The sequence below is a fragment of the Hyperoodon ampullatus genome, assembly GCF_949752795.1.
Source record: "Hyperoodon ampullatus genome assembly, chromosome: 10".
Taxonomy (NCBI): domain Eukaryota; kingdom Metazoa; phylum Chordata; class Mammalia; order Artiodactyla; family Ziphiidae; genus Hyperoodon; species Hyperoodon ampullatus.
The window spans coordinates 7,497,043-7,510,871 of record NC_136923.1 but is presented as its reverse complement, the minus strand read 5'-3'; the positions used below and the strand labels follow the sequence as shown (position 1 = coordinate 7,510,871).

General features: G+C 54.7%; 1 protein-coding gene and 1 long non-coding RNA gene across 2 annotated transcripts; one reads left to right on the top strand and one right to left on the bottom strand.

Moving 5' to 3' along the window:
- Positions 1-238: 238 nt before the first annotated feature.
- On the top strand, positions 239-1,877 carry LOC307059703. Its single transcript, XR_013811138.1, has 2 exons — positions 239-833; positions 1,530-1,877. It is a non-coding gene; the product is annotated as an uncharacterized lncRNA (long non-coding RNA).
- Positions 1,878-6,512: 4,635 nt separating this feature from the next.
- GHRL (ghrelin and obestatin prepropeptide) lies at positions 6,513-10,552 on the bottom strand (the record flags this gene model as incomplete). The annotated part of the gene is made up of 4 exons (XM_079714081.1): positions 6,513-6,562; positions 7,110-7,218; positions 10,108-10,224; positions 10,445-10,552. The coding sequence occupies 4 exons, from the start codon at positions 10,550-10,552 to the stop codon at positions 6,513-6,515; spliced, it is 384 nt and encodes a 127-aa protein (XP_079570207.1).
- Between the last annotated feature and the right edge of the window lie 3,277 nt (positions 10,553-13,829).

Genomic DNA, 13,829 nt, shown 5'->3' with positions numbered 1-13,829 from the left:
CCTCAGCTAAGTGCACGTAGGCGCGTAGCTTGGTTCCTGGTTTTCCACTGTCAACACGAGCCCCCGGTGGGAGATCTCCTCTGGGGGACATTTGCCAGAGACCTGTGTTAGAGGCTGATGCTCTTGCGGCCAGAGAAGGCGGCCCCTCCCTTCCCCGGGTGACTCTTCAGTCTGGCTCTCACTGTTGCTGCGTCAGCTCCGAGTGGGCACTGGTGGAAGGACCTTGGCTGCTGGTCTCACTGGTCCCACTGCCATCAATATGGAGGGGCCAAAGGAGTGCTCATGGTCCAGGGCAAGTCCTGGCCGAGGAACATCTGGACAGACTGGGGGACTTGAGGAGGAGGAAGCCTGCTTGACGAAGACAACCCCGAGGAAGGTGATCCCACTTACCGAAGTCCCCAGGGCTGCAGCTCAGTTGTGTTAAACTGACAGGGTCCAGTCTGCAGCAGATGCTGTCTGCTAGTCTGCTGTCAGGGGGTCCCAGCTGCCCTGTGCTCCACTTTGCCCCCTTCTCCTGGAGCACTGGACCAAAAATGCTCCTTCTGTTTCATCTCATGTAACAGCCCCTTGTGTGCCCCATCCAGGTCGAGAGGTAAACCAATTTAATTTTCCAAAGCTCTGCTGGCGCTGCCCAGCCCTGTTCTATTGCCTATGCAGAACAAGAGGCCCGGTGTCCGTGGATCTCCCGTTCCCCGTCCTAGGGCTCTCCCTTGCCTTGGCCTCTGCTGCGTCCTTTCTCCGTGGTGGAAGTGAGAGCCCCTCCGTGGACTTTGAACAGCCAGGTCACCTCAGGTTCTGAGCTGGGCTCTGCTCCCTGCTGGTGCCTTGTAAAGGTGTGTTCATTACAGGCCCTGGAAGGTTCTGACGGTCCAGGGTTAAGAGTGAGGATGCTCGGGCTTGCCTGGTGGCGCAGTGGTTGAGAGTCTGCCTGCCGATGCAGGGGACGCGGGTTCGTGCCCCGGTCCGGGAAGATCCCACATGCCACTGAGCGGCTAGGCCCGTGAGCCATGGCCGCTGAGCCTGCGCTTCCGGAGCCTGTGCTCCGCCACGGGAGAGGCCACAACAGTGAGAGGCCCGCGTACCACAAAAAAAAAAAAAAAAAAAAAAGTGAGGATGCTCTGCATTTGGGACAAAAGGATCCTTTATTCCAATCTTCCTCAGTGCGACAGGCCACCCTGAGTCCCTTGTCTGCTTCTTGGAGGCCAATAGCTGAAATCGTAAGATCCATCGCTTATGTTGGATGCCTCTAGGTATTTGTGGAAGGTGCTTTTGAACCTCGTAACCTGCAAGGGAATGGACTTTGCATTTCATATGTAGTATTTCCCTCTTGCCCTGGTACCCAAGTTGCTGGCCTGGGAAGTAGGCCTTAATTCACTGTCGACCTTCCATGGATCAGCTGTGCGTCATCTGTGCCGCAGATTTGGCAAATCCGGGGCCTTGTTCTCCTGCTTGGAAGATTTGGAGGACTAAGTATTTCACAGTGCTTTGTTGTCACCCAATGAACTGTCCCTTATCCATCTCCTTCACAGCAAGGCCTGTACATCACAACTGCCTCTGAGGGAAACCAACCGGGCCTGTGTTCAAGGACTAAGAGTGATAACTCAGTGGATGTCTCTGAGCCATTGCAGTCTCCCTGCCAAAGTAAAGCACAAGGTGCTATATACTTTTATCTCCAGGATTTAGGATTATCATTTCTGTTCCACAGTGAAACATTACCTGTGTGGGAGTGAAAGCTGGTTGGCATTGTTTTTGATTGTTTTTGGATGGCTGACTTGATTGTTTTTGCTGTGTTGCCGGAATGCCTCTGTATCTCTGCCCCCTCGCTCCCTTTGACCATCTCTTTCTGAAAATAAAGTGATGGATCTTCAGCCAACTCCCATGGTCTCCATGTTCGTTTATAGTTCTCAGAGTGTTAATGATGGTTTAGTTGTTGACTAGCTTTGTAACCTAAGAATCCAAAGGTCTGGAGACATTCACAAATGTACCTGTGCCTCAGCAGAATTCAACTGGAAAGGGCTTCCCTGGTTGCGCAGTGGTTAAGAATCCGCCTGTCAATGCAGGAGACACGGGTTCAAACCCTGGTCTGGGAAGATCCCACATGCCGCAGAGCAACTAAGCCCGTGTGCCACAACTACTGAAGCCTTTGCTCTAGAGCCTGCAAGCCACAACTGCTGAGCCCGTGTGCCACAACTCCTGAAGCCTGTGCGCCTAGAGCGCCTAGAGCCCGTGCTCTGCAACAAGAGAAGCCACCGCAATGAGAAGCCTGCGCACCGCAACAAAGAGTAGCCCCCCCTCGCTGCAACTACAGAAAGCCTGCACGCAGCAACAAAGACCCAACGCGGCCAAAAATAAATCAAAAAAAAAAAAAAAGATTTGCTAAAAAAAATAAAAATTCAACTGAAAAGAAGAATCCCTGGTACCTTCTTAAAAGTTCTGCTGCCTTTAAGCATTAACTCTCATTTTACCGCCTGGAAACGCCCAGATACGCTGCTGCTGCTTAGCAGTGAAAAATACATAGACACCTTCTTTGCTCCAGAGCAGTGCAGTAGGAGGAAGAAAAATTGAGTACACGAGGGTGTTGTTGATGACTCAGTTGTACTGTGGGCTTTGGACTGTGAACTCTGATGCCCCTGGGTAAACTTTGGAGGAAATTCTGTTTCACTGCTTGCAGTCAGTCTTCCAGTTTTGTCCTAAGGTATCCGTGAACACAAGTAAGTGCTCAAGCCCAAAGTAAACCCGTCAAAAGGGAGGCTCTGTTCCAAGAACGGTAAAGAAATTTGGAATCTGTTGATGCCTCATGTCAGACGCAGTCATTGGTTTGCGTATTTCCAGCACATTCCTCACTGTCTCAGCTCTGTCCCAGCTGGACATATGGCAGCTGTGTCCACTGGACACAGTGATAGTCTCTTTGTGGCTGGAAATCTGCTCTTGGCCTTTCCGGTGTTTTACAACTCTCTTTCTGTATTAAGTTTGGGACCAATAGTAATCATTTACCACGAACACTTTCATTTTTGCCTCAGGCATTTCTGTAAGATCAGGGCAAAGGGCCCCTGAAGTGTACAGTGCTTGAATAAAATGTCCAGGATGGCAGCAGAACTGTCAGTGGCCAGGCAGCCCTGTGCTCCTTGTAAATGCTCATTTGTCAACAATGTTTGGAAGTGGATTCAGACTAAAGGAAGGTAGCCAAGCGTGGATCTCTATTCTTCTGTCTGTACACCATCGTAAGAGAATTTCTTACCCCTCTGTAAGTGTGTAAGATGTTAAACACGGAGAATTTCTTACCCCTCTGTAAGTGTGTAAGATGTTAAACACGGGCTTCCTTGGTGGCACAGTGGTTAAGAATCCGCCTGCCAATGCAGGGGACACGGGTTTGATCCCTGGCCTGGGAAGATCCCACATGCCACGGAGCAACTAAGCCCGTGCTCCACAACTAATGAGCCTGCAAGCCACAACTACTGAGCCCGAGTGCCACAACTACTGAAGCCTGTGTGCCTAGAGCCCGTGCTCTGCAACAAGAGAAGCCACGACAATGAGAAGCCCTCGCACCGCAACGAAGAGTAGCCCCCGCTCGCCGCAACTAGAGAAAGCCCACGCGCAGCAACGAAGACCCAACACAGCCAAAAATTAAAACAAATAAATTAATTAATTTAAAAAAAGTTAAATACTTGAGCTGTTACACTAATGTACTGGGTATATTATAAAATAAAAAAGTTTTTTTATAAGGAGGGTTTTTTTTTCTGCAGCAAGTATCTTGCTCAGCCCATGGGTATATACAGCTGTTTTAGAGAACCAGAAGTTAGTGGTGTCAGGAAGTGACACATGCAGGAACAGGTCGAGAAGGCTGACGTGGGACCAGGTTTGAAATGCTACGTTTTCTCAAGTGTGTTGCCTGTTTCCTGTGATCAGTTTTATTTCTGCTGGTTGTTGACTTGAAATTGTCCTCAGCCCACTCCAAGTTGACCCCGTGTATTATGAAAGAAAATGAAAAACAGAAACAGAAGGAATCCCTAGGACCCCAAGCAGCAGGGCAAGAGGGTGACATTGGTAGAGAAGCAGCCGAACGTGGGGGAGTGGGCGCCTGAGCCCACAGCTCTGGGTGAGTCGGAAACGTGTTGGCTCTGTGACCTTGGGAAGTCACTAAATTCCTCTGAACTTTAGTTTTCCCTCTCTGAAGTGGGTCTGTTGTGAAAATTCACTGAAATTACATTAAGTTCATGTAAGAAGTATTTAGAAAAGTGCTGGTGCACAGCAAGAATGCTGTAAATGGTGGCTCTTTGGTTAATTGAATGTCTACTATGTGCAGGTGTCCTCGTGGGAGGTACTGTGTTCAATCTTGACAGTGACCAGGGGGGTGGGTGTTTTACATGGGAGGAGCCTGAGGAGTTCAGTGTCGTGGGCTGGACCAGACAGCTGGTGTTCAGATTCAGGTGTGAGTGTGAAGGCCCCAGCTTTCCACCCCACCATGCTGCCTGGGGCAGGTAAGAGAGCCCGACCAGAGTGGGTGCTTAACGTCTGTTTCTGGAGTGATTGACCTAGGCAAGTGGGAGAGAAGGCTTGTGTGTCCCTTAAGAAAGGAGTAAGGCCTTGTCTTTGTGGGTGAGCATCAGGTGACCAGCATTCCCCCCAGGGCCTGGCCCCCATCCTCCCTGGAGCCCCGTCTGGCTGCTTCTCCAGCAGGTTGAGAGCTGGTTTCTTGGGCCCTTTGACCATGTTTGAGTCTTGGTGCCTCTGCTGAGTGTTGAGAAGAGGGCGGTGGGCCTGGCTAGTGATGATCAGGGTTGCACCCCTACTAAGCTTTAGAGCTGGGACGTGCCTCAGCTCCAGGCCCGCGTGTGGGTCTCTGCATCAGAGCGAATGGCTGGCTCACTGGAGGCGGACTTCTGCTTCCTCTCTCCCTCCACCTACGTAGTGCACCTGCTCTCCAATACCTTGGATTCCTCTAGTGGGGATAATGCCTTTCAAAGTGTGATTACCACTTAGAGGCAGATGCTTTCAGAAGCAAGGGCTCCGTGAGCTACGTCACTGTGCGGCCAGATAGTCAGGTGTGGGGTTCCCCGAGAGGTGGAAGAGTGTGTGTGTGTTATGTGCCCAATGCATGGGCATGGAGTTGACCGCAGAGCTGGGGCTTAGAGAGTTGGGGGGGGAGATAAGTGAAAGAGGGAACAGGACAGCTTTTTTATGCGCTCTCAGTTTTGTTGAGGGCCCCGTGGCCAAGTCTGCATTTTCTTAAGTTATATAAGAGTCCACACCTGCTCTAAGCCAGGTGGGCCGACCTGGCTCTGCTGCCTGAATAGGACCCCGTGGCCTCTAAGCCACTTCATATATGCGCCTGGGGGTCTTTTTAAAATGCAGATCCTGATCTACTAGGGCAGGGCGGGGCCTGAGACTGCATCTCTAAGGGGGTCTCTGATCATGTGACATTCCATGGACCATGTGTGGCTCTTCACACATGGTGTGAGGCATGGTGGTGGTGTTTCGGGATGCCCACTTAGTGTGATCAGTGGTTAGTGCTGTAGGGCTGTGCCTTGAGTGCCAGGTGGCCAGAATTTCACTCGAGAAGATACCTGGCTCCTAGAGGGAGCCCTTTGTGACAGAGGTTTCTCCAGAATATGGATGTTACCCCAGCTTCGCAGAGGGGCATCCTGCGTGTTTCCGATGGGTGCGCACCTGTCGGGGTGGGCGGTGCTCCTTCCCTTGTGATCACGCATCCATGGTCACTAGCTCTCAAGTCAGTTCACGTGTTTATACCAAAGAGCAAGTGACTGATAAGTGACATTCCTCCCAGGAAGACTGGGTCTTCACTGGAATTCAGTTGTGGAACTTAAGGACCAAGGCTCACTTCAGCTGTTAGCTGGAGTTGGGAGTGTTTTTGGACATCAACCTCGTGTCCCAAATCAAGGTAATGGCCAGCCTTGGCCACATGAGGTGGTGTCTGCTGTGCCAGGTCTTTTCAGTGGATGAGGAGGAAGGAGGAGGAGTTAGGTCAGCCGTGTCCAGCAGTGGCTCTAGCCATTGTTAGCGGCCCACTCAGTCCAACTTCAAACTCAGGCTCTCACATTCCCAGCATCCTTTTCTGCCCATGGATCTCAGTGCAATGGCTATTGGCTCTGATAGTGTCACCTGAAGTTTTCCTGTCCACACAGGCCTTGCTGGTTGTTAATAAGCTCTCAGTGCAACTTTGCATCAGGAAGCTCTGATATTTAAAGGAACTTTGTCTTCTCGTTTTTCTCCTCTGTCTCGCCCCTCCTTCCCCCTTTCTGTCCACCTCCTCTCCCCTACCTCCATTCCCCCAGTAGCCTTATCTGCTTGTAGAAATGGGTCTAATTTGGTTTTCTAAGCATTGACACCTCGTTGCTACATGTTCTTCTTTTCTCTTCCCTTTGACCATAGACCAAGAATGGGGCAGGGGGTGTTTTTCAGTGAAATGTGAACTTTTCCTCTTTCGTGAAATAAACATTTTGAACCTTCACCATCCAGTTTGAGCATTTATTCACCTCCTAGGCTGGTACCCCTCAGAGCTGGGGGTGGTCTCGGAAGCGTTCTGGAAGCCAGGTGAGTGCCTCTGAGGGTGGGAAAATGGAGAGGTGGCTGGACTCAGGGCCGGTCACTTGTGGGCTGGGGTTTCTGAGAAGCAAGAGGTCAAGTCAAAGTGCTGTGTCTGGGACTTCCCTGGTGGTCCAGTGGTTAAGACTCCATGCTTCCACTGCGGGGGGCACGGGTTCGATCCCTGGTTAGGGAACTAAGATCCCGCACACCGTGCAGTACAGCCAAAAAAAAAAAAAAAAAAACAAAATCACCAAAAAAGTAGTGCTGTGTCCGCCATTCTGCCAGTGCCGTCAAAGTTGGCTTTTCTTCCACAAGGTGACGGAGGTGGTGTGTTGTAATGGGGGGAGCGCTGGCCTCAGAATATGGACCGTGTGATTTGGGCACATCCCCTAAAAGCTGGGGGCCCTGGAACCAATCCCCCGCAGGTACTGAGGGATGGCTGTGTTTGGGAAAGAGGAATTAGAAGCTCTTTTGAGAGGCGAAGATGGGGAAGAAAACTTCTGTTTTGTCACCCATAGGCGGACTCACATTGGGACTCCGAGGAAACTGGAGAAAGGACTTACCGCTGGCGTCTTCCCCAAGGACGTCCTGAAGAAACTTCCCCAGGGTCTGGCCGTGCTGGTGGGACTGAGCCCCTGACAACTTGATCCCAGCGTCAAAGGGGGCGCTGAACTAGGAGGACCCAGGAATTGTCAGAGGTCACACCCTCCCGTGCCTGCCCCGCCCCCATCCCAGTGGAGGCCCTGGGCTCTCAGGAGAGGGAGACAGGGGGCCTGGGGTCCAGCAGGCACCACTGAGGGGACAGCTCAGCCAGGTTACTCTCCTGCCCAGGCCTAGTCTTACTGTCCGCACCATCTTTAGGAGGCTTACCTTGTACCCTCTTTCCTTACCTCTGAGAAGGTTACTGATGAAAGCTGTGAAGTCCCCTAGATCAAGTTTCCCCGCTCCTTGCAGCTTAGGAAGACATAAGGTTGAATGGCCAGTGGTAGAGCTTCAGGCCCTGGCAGGGTGATCTGGGGAGCAGGGTTCTCCCTGGTGTACACAGCACTAGCCTGGGGGACGGTCTCCGCCCCCCACCTTCCTCCCTTCCCAGGTGGTCTTCCTCTCATTTGCACAGGCCTCTCCTTGTTTTGTGCGAAGTTGGACAGGAAGCTGACCTTTCCCTAGAATGATGCTCTGAGTCAAGTTTGTTCTTCTTTCTGTGCCTCCGTCTCGTCCCTTCTAAAGGGAGAGCACCCTATTTTCCCTACTTTCTCGGCAGCCTATGAGATGATTTACTGGAGCTCAGTTTTGGGTGAATAGGAAGGAGCTCTGTTTTCGGCCACATCATCGTTTCTCACCTGGGGAGTGGAGACTATCTTTAGCTCCGTTCATCCAGTAAACTGCCTGGGTTCCTGGCCCTCTTGGTCAGTGAGATCCTGGATGAGTTGACGCAGGGATCTTGGGGCTGAAAGGGAGCCCTCGGTCCTTGGTCCTCCTGCCTCCTTGCCCTCTAGACAGGACATGTCAGCCGCATTTTTCAGATGAAGGAGCTGAGGCCCCGACTTGCCTGGGGCCACAGAGGGAGGTGGAGGCAAGGGCCAGACTGCAGGCCTGAGTCCACCAGCCCTAGAGCCTCTTTGAGCCCCAGAGCCGCTGCCCTACCCTGCGTGCAGCCCTTGCCCTGGTCAGGCCCAGGCTGAGCCCCTTTCCCTCTGGGCAGGAGCCACTGTTGCTCCCATTTCACAGATGAGCAGAGATGCTCTGAGATGCTCAGGGATGTTATTAAAACAACAGATATCTGTTGGTCCCCTTTTTAAAATTTACCTGCCCCTCTTCACCGTGAAGGTAGAGCGAGTGGAGATGATATGAGTGATTTGGGGGGAACCGAGGCCCCTCTGTTCCCTCCCTTCAGTAAATACTCATTTCCTCTCCACCCCTGTGGCTGTTGCGGGTGGTTGGATGACCCCAGCCGACTTTGCAGCACCACGAGCACCAAGCTGGGGACCTGCTGGGCTGGTTTGCACCCTGGAACCGGTGACGGGCAACTGACGGGAGGCACAGCGGCTGTTGGATAGGGGAGCGGCTTCCAGCGACTTGAAAAGGCTCCTTAGTGTCTCATGTGGTCAGTGGGGGATGGGTGGAACTTGGTCTTGAAAGCTTCCAGCTCTGAAACTTGACTGATTTCAGGAAAACTTTTGGAGGGAGTGTAGGGGCCTGGGATGAATGAGGTGGGACCCCAGCCCTGGAGGGGTTCGGGGGGCACAGCCAGAGCTCTGCGGCCTGTGTCACAGGCCTCCCACCTGCCTCTGGCGTCTCACCATCTCTGACATTTCAGACTCCTGGTTCTAGTGGAGGCAGGGCCTGCCGTTTGCTCTGTGGAAACTGGAAACATCCAGCCGTGAGTCATCAGCCACTGGAACCTCTTCCCCGCCTGGGCTAACATAGGGCGTCTCTGGCCCCACTGCACCTGGCACTCTCACCGGGAAAGTTCCCTGGTTTTAGTCTAAGGATTTGCAGGCTGATGAGTGGGAACATGGCGGGTGGGGTCTCACACGTGGCCGAGGAGGCGCCTGGCGAGGGTCAGAGGGCCAGGGTTGGGGATTTGACCCCTGAGGGGAGGAGAGGCTGGGAGTAGGTGGAGGGAGGCCGAGGCAGGGCAGAGGAGACTTCCTGGGCCACCTGCTCGCTGCCAGACTGGTGATGGGGACACAGGGCTTGGGGATTGGAGTCCCCCAGACTGTGGGTCCCACCTCTTCCCCATGCAGGCTGTGGCCCCTCGGCCCAGTGAGCTCCCTCGGCTGAACCTCGGTTCCTCATCTCTAAATGAGGGCACAGAAACCAACCCCACTGACCTCACAGGTGGTTGTAGAGGTTAAATGCGAAGCAGGAGGGTAAAGCAGCCGGAAAGGGAGACCGCAGTTACTAACCGTAGTTACGGGGATTCTGGTTTCCCTGCGTGCGGGTATCTGTCCTCCCCTAAACTCTTGTCAGAGCCATTCCCCAGGCCGCAGCGGCTCGACAGGGGTCACTAAAACGCCTCCATGCGTCCCCTCTCCTCGTCCTCCGTTTCTCTCTAAACGGCTCCCCTGCCCCATGAGCTATTCATCAAAGCTCAAGCAAGCCTGATGAGCCCCATCCTCGTCTACAGGTGGGGTTTGGTGAGAGCCGGGCTTATCGCTCACCTGTCCAGGCCGCCGCCTGCTAAGATTGGATAAGGTAAGGTCTGAGGGGCCCCTAAGCCAATCAGAAAGTTTTCTGCAGGAAACGCCTCCAGTCTGTGACCAGCTCTTCCTTCCCGAGTGTCTGTTTGCTGGCTCCCCTCTGAGACCACCTGGCAGCTGCTGGCGCCCCTCTCCCCTCTGCTTGAGGCTCATCCTAGGACAGCAGAGTTGCTAAGACGTTTGCCTGTTGATCGGCAAAGCCGATCTCACCAGAGCCTAGTGGTGCAGAGTCCACTGTTTTTGTTCCATTTAATATTCCTTGAGTGGCTGGTGAGTCCCTGTGGATGGCCGCCTCTCCACGCCCTCCCCCGCCCCACCCCCTCCGCTGCTGAAAGCATAAAACTGCAGAGGGACCCACCTGGATTTCCAGCTCGTCCCCTGCGCCTTCCGCCTGACTGCTGACTTCTGTGTCAAGCCAGCCTTCCAGGGCCCGGGGCTTCAGTTTGGCTGACGGCTTCTTGGATTCCTTTCTCTGCTGGAAAGAGGAGGTATTCTCCTTAGGGCCCTAAGCCCCCCTGTCCTTGCAGAAGCAGAGTGAGGTGTGGGCCCACGGTCAAAACCAGAGTGCTTTGTGTTCTGGGAGAAGAAGGCTGAAGCGCAGAGAGGGTGAGCCACTGCCCAGGTCACGCAGCTCATGGCAGGACTGCAATGAGATTCCCCAGTCAGAACGCAGGGCTCGTGGGGGGACGTCTCACCTGCACTTTCTGGTGTTCGGGGCTCAGGAAGCTGGAGCCCGCCATGGCCAAGTCCACCCAGAGCACACTGAAGAGCAGCAGGCTGCAGACGGTCCCTGGGGAGGGCATGACCTCGGCTGGCTGGGGACAGATAGGCCTGGAAGAGAGAGCGTCTCTGGGCAGCATGCGCCCCCCATTCCATCCCCTCTTTTCCCCCCGCTTCCTTCCCTGTGCCTCTGAGCCCAGCAGACAGGCTGAAGGGCTCTGCCCTGGACCTGGGGCCATGATTGCTGAGTAGAGCGGCTCTTAGCGCCCTCTGCCCGCCTCCCCCAGGTAGGAGCTATGGAAGGATGTGTGCGCTCTTTTCCAAGGCTGTTCATCTGGGGGCAGGATGCTTGGCAGTGGGACTCCCCATGTCCTTTATCCCAGGCTCCGAGGACCTTGTGCCAAGTTTCTCAAGCATGTTTGAGGAAGCTGAACTGGCAAGGTCCCAGGAGACATGGGGGCACTGGGGCGGCTCCCAAGCCCAGCTCTGAGCAACCAGGCTGCCCCAGGTCGTGCAACCTCCCTGAGTTCAGATGGGCCTGTGGATGCCCGGTAGTGGAGGTGAATTAACCCATAAACAGACCCGCCCACACACAAGAGAGTCGCCAGGGTGCCTACCTGGGATTCCTGGTGGAGGTGGTGCCTGGTGGCCGTCTGGTCATTATATAGGCAGCCTGTGTTTGTTTTAAACCAGCAGCCCCACCTCAGGGCAGCCCAGTATCCGGGGGCTGATTGACATTCCTTGGGAACTAAAAATGCGCACGTTGTCCTCAGGGTAGAAATCAACAGTGGTGGGGAAACGCCCTGAGAGATGGCTGGGTGGCCTGGGACAGCCACGTGAGGTGGCCATCTGCTGCTCCTCTCTGCAAGCGTGCCTGGCCCTGGTGTAGGCGGGAGGGAGGAGAGTGGCCCTGGGTCTGGTCTGGCTTTGCTGCTCTGCGGCCTTGGCTTACTGGCCCTTCTGCCACTCCCTTCCTTCCGGGGTAGAACGAGGTATCCTCAGTCGAACTCAGGAGCTTGTCCTGCCCCCGCTGCTCTCCATGAGGGAGGCTGCTCTGGCTCCCACAGGCCCCGAGCACATGGGATGCTGGCTCATGGAACTCTCACACGTCCCCGAGGGAAGCCCCATTTTTCAGATGAGGAAACTGCAGGGGAGCCGGGCAGGGACCATCTCCAACAGGGGCTGAACTCCAGTCCTTTGTTTTTTTTTTTCTTAAATGTGTAGTATGATCCCATTTTATGGAAAAAATACAAGACAGAAAAATACAACAAATACAGACAGCCAACTATCTGGAAGGATATATGCTATTGAATTTTTTCTTCTTTGGAATTATATTTAGTGCTTAGGTTGAATGTTCATTTGGTAATAAGAAACAAGCAAATAAGAAAAGTCTTACTTTTCTGTAACTCTTGGTAGAATCACATGCTCCACCTTGCAAAAATCAAACCTGAGTCTATAGCTGCTGTAGTTTCAATTCCCAAGAAATACAGGGGGTGGACGAGTGTGTAAAGGGGACCCTCAGGGATGCAATCAGCCCAATACACACTGAGGGCAGCAATAAGGGGCAAGTGTCCGATCCTGTCTTCTGGGTGGTGGTGATGGCTCTGCTCAGCTTGGTCTTTCTTAATGTGCGGGCCTGTCTCCCTTCGCCCAGCCAGGTTCTGGGAGGGAGCACAGTGTCCGGGGGCAGGAGAGCCGGACCTGGTGCTGCCCCAGGTGACCACACACAGATTGGCCTTATGCAGATCACTGAGCGTTCCCCTGCTCACAGCTGCCTCTCAGAGGGGCTTGAGGATTAACTGAGGTGATGGGTGTGAAATCCTTTATAACCTGTCAAGTACCATGCAGGTGACAACTGTTTTTTGTACCCTGGCCAGCCTTTGCCATGTCAGATGTTCGCGGACGAAGAGTGCATCAACCACGTGGGGGATTCCTTACGTGCCCGCAGCGGCTCATCCCACAGGATGCCCAGGTGGTGACTCCTAAGGGCTCGGTGAGTTGTCTGTGTAGACGTTCCAGCGTTTCAGAGGAGGAGCTCCCTTGTGGCTGGGCTCGGGCTGGGAGGGCAGGAAGGGCTCCATGATGCAGGCGGCGGGAGTGGAGCAGGCCTTTGAAGGGAGGGCACCGCTGCAGGCAGAGGGGCAGGAGCGGAGGGGAACAGCAGGCGTGGGTGCAGACTGTTTGTGGCCCCAGTGAGAAGGCTGGGTGCTCGGAGGAGCGTGGCAGTGGGGCGGGTCGTAAGAAAAGGCCTAGAAGGAGCTGTGGGGTTGGGATAAGCACAGTTTGGAAGCTGGGGGCCCAAGGAGTTTGGGCTTGATCTGGAAGAGGGAGGCCACTGAAGGCTCTTGAGCAGAGGAGTGACAGGACACGACCTTAAAGACCTGGGAGGCTGCACCCTTTTTCCACGGGGAGCAAACCTGAATGCCAGAAGGATCACACTTTCCCCGACGCCACGCAGCCCTCGGTGGCAGTGCCCGGACGCCTGGCCAGGCTCCTGAGCACGACGGGACGGGGCAGGGGAGCCAGCAGAACGCTGGTCGTCCGGTGACCGCCTGACTGAGATGGTCATCGGGGGCACTGGACCCTTGTGGAGACTCTAGGGACAGTGGGTGCCCGGGAGGGGCGGGACTGGGCCCCTCAGTAGAATGTGGGGACTGAGTACCTCCTGCTGGAAAACTTCTCACCAGCAGTGCACTGGGGGTGTGTGGGGGGGCGGAATCCTCCCGCAGTCCCAGCAGAGTGTAAGCGTGTCACCTGGAGGCCTTCGCCCTTGGGGGCCACCTGAGCTGATGCCTCTTGGCCGTGGGGCTCAGAAGGGCTGAAGGTGGAGCAGGTAGGGAGATGCTAGAGAAGGCCTGCAGCTTTTTCAGAGCGTGGCTCCCCCTGACCCCCCGCCCCCAAAACCCCAAACAGACTATGGTGACCAGGCGCCACTGAGATGTGAGGCCTCTTCAGTCCCGGCCCTGGAGACAGGAGCTGCCAGTGTTGATCTTAGATAACACCCGGCAGGCAAACACCCGCGCCGGCTGCTGCGTTCCCTTCCGGAGCAGAAAGGTGGCCTGCGGGCTGGAAAGCACCCGAAGCACATCCCGCAGGGCGGAGGCTGGTTGGGGGAGGAAGGAAGGATGCCGGAGCCACTGAGGGAGGGGGAGGCGGCACCCAGAAAGTACCTCGCTGCCCATCTCCAGCTGTGGACGGGGTGCAGGCTGGGGTGGGGATGCACGCAGACCTGAGCCCAGAGGCCTTTGAGGAGGACTGCGTGGCTCGTGGTGGGGAGGACCGACGTGCCCCAGCACGTGTTTCCCCTCGTTTTAGTGTGGATAATGCCAAGGCCAGTCTGTCCGTCTGTCTCCTTCTCTG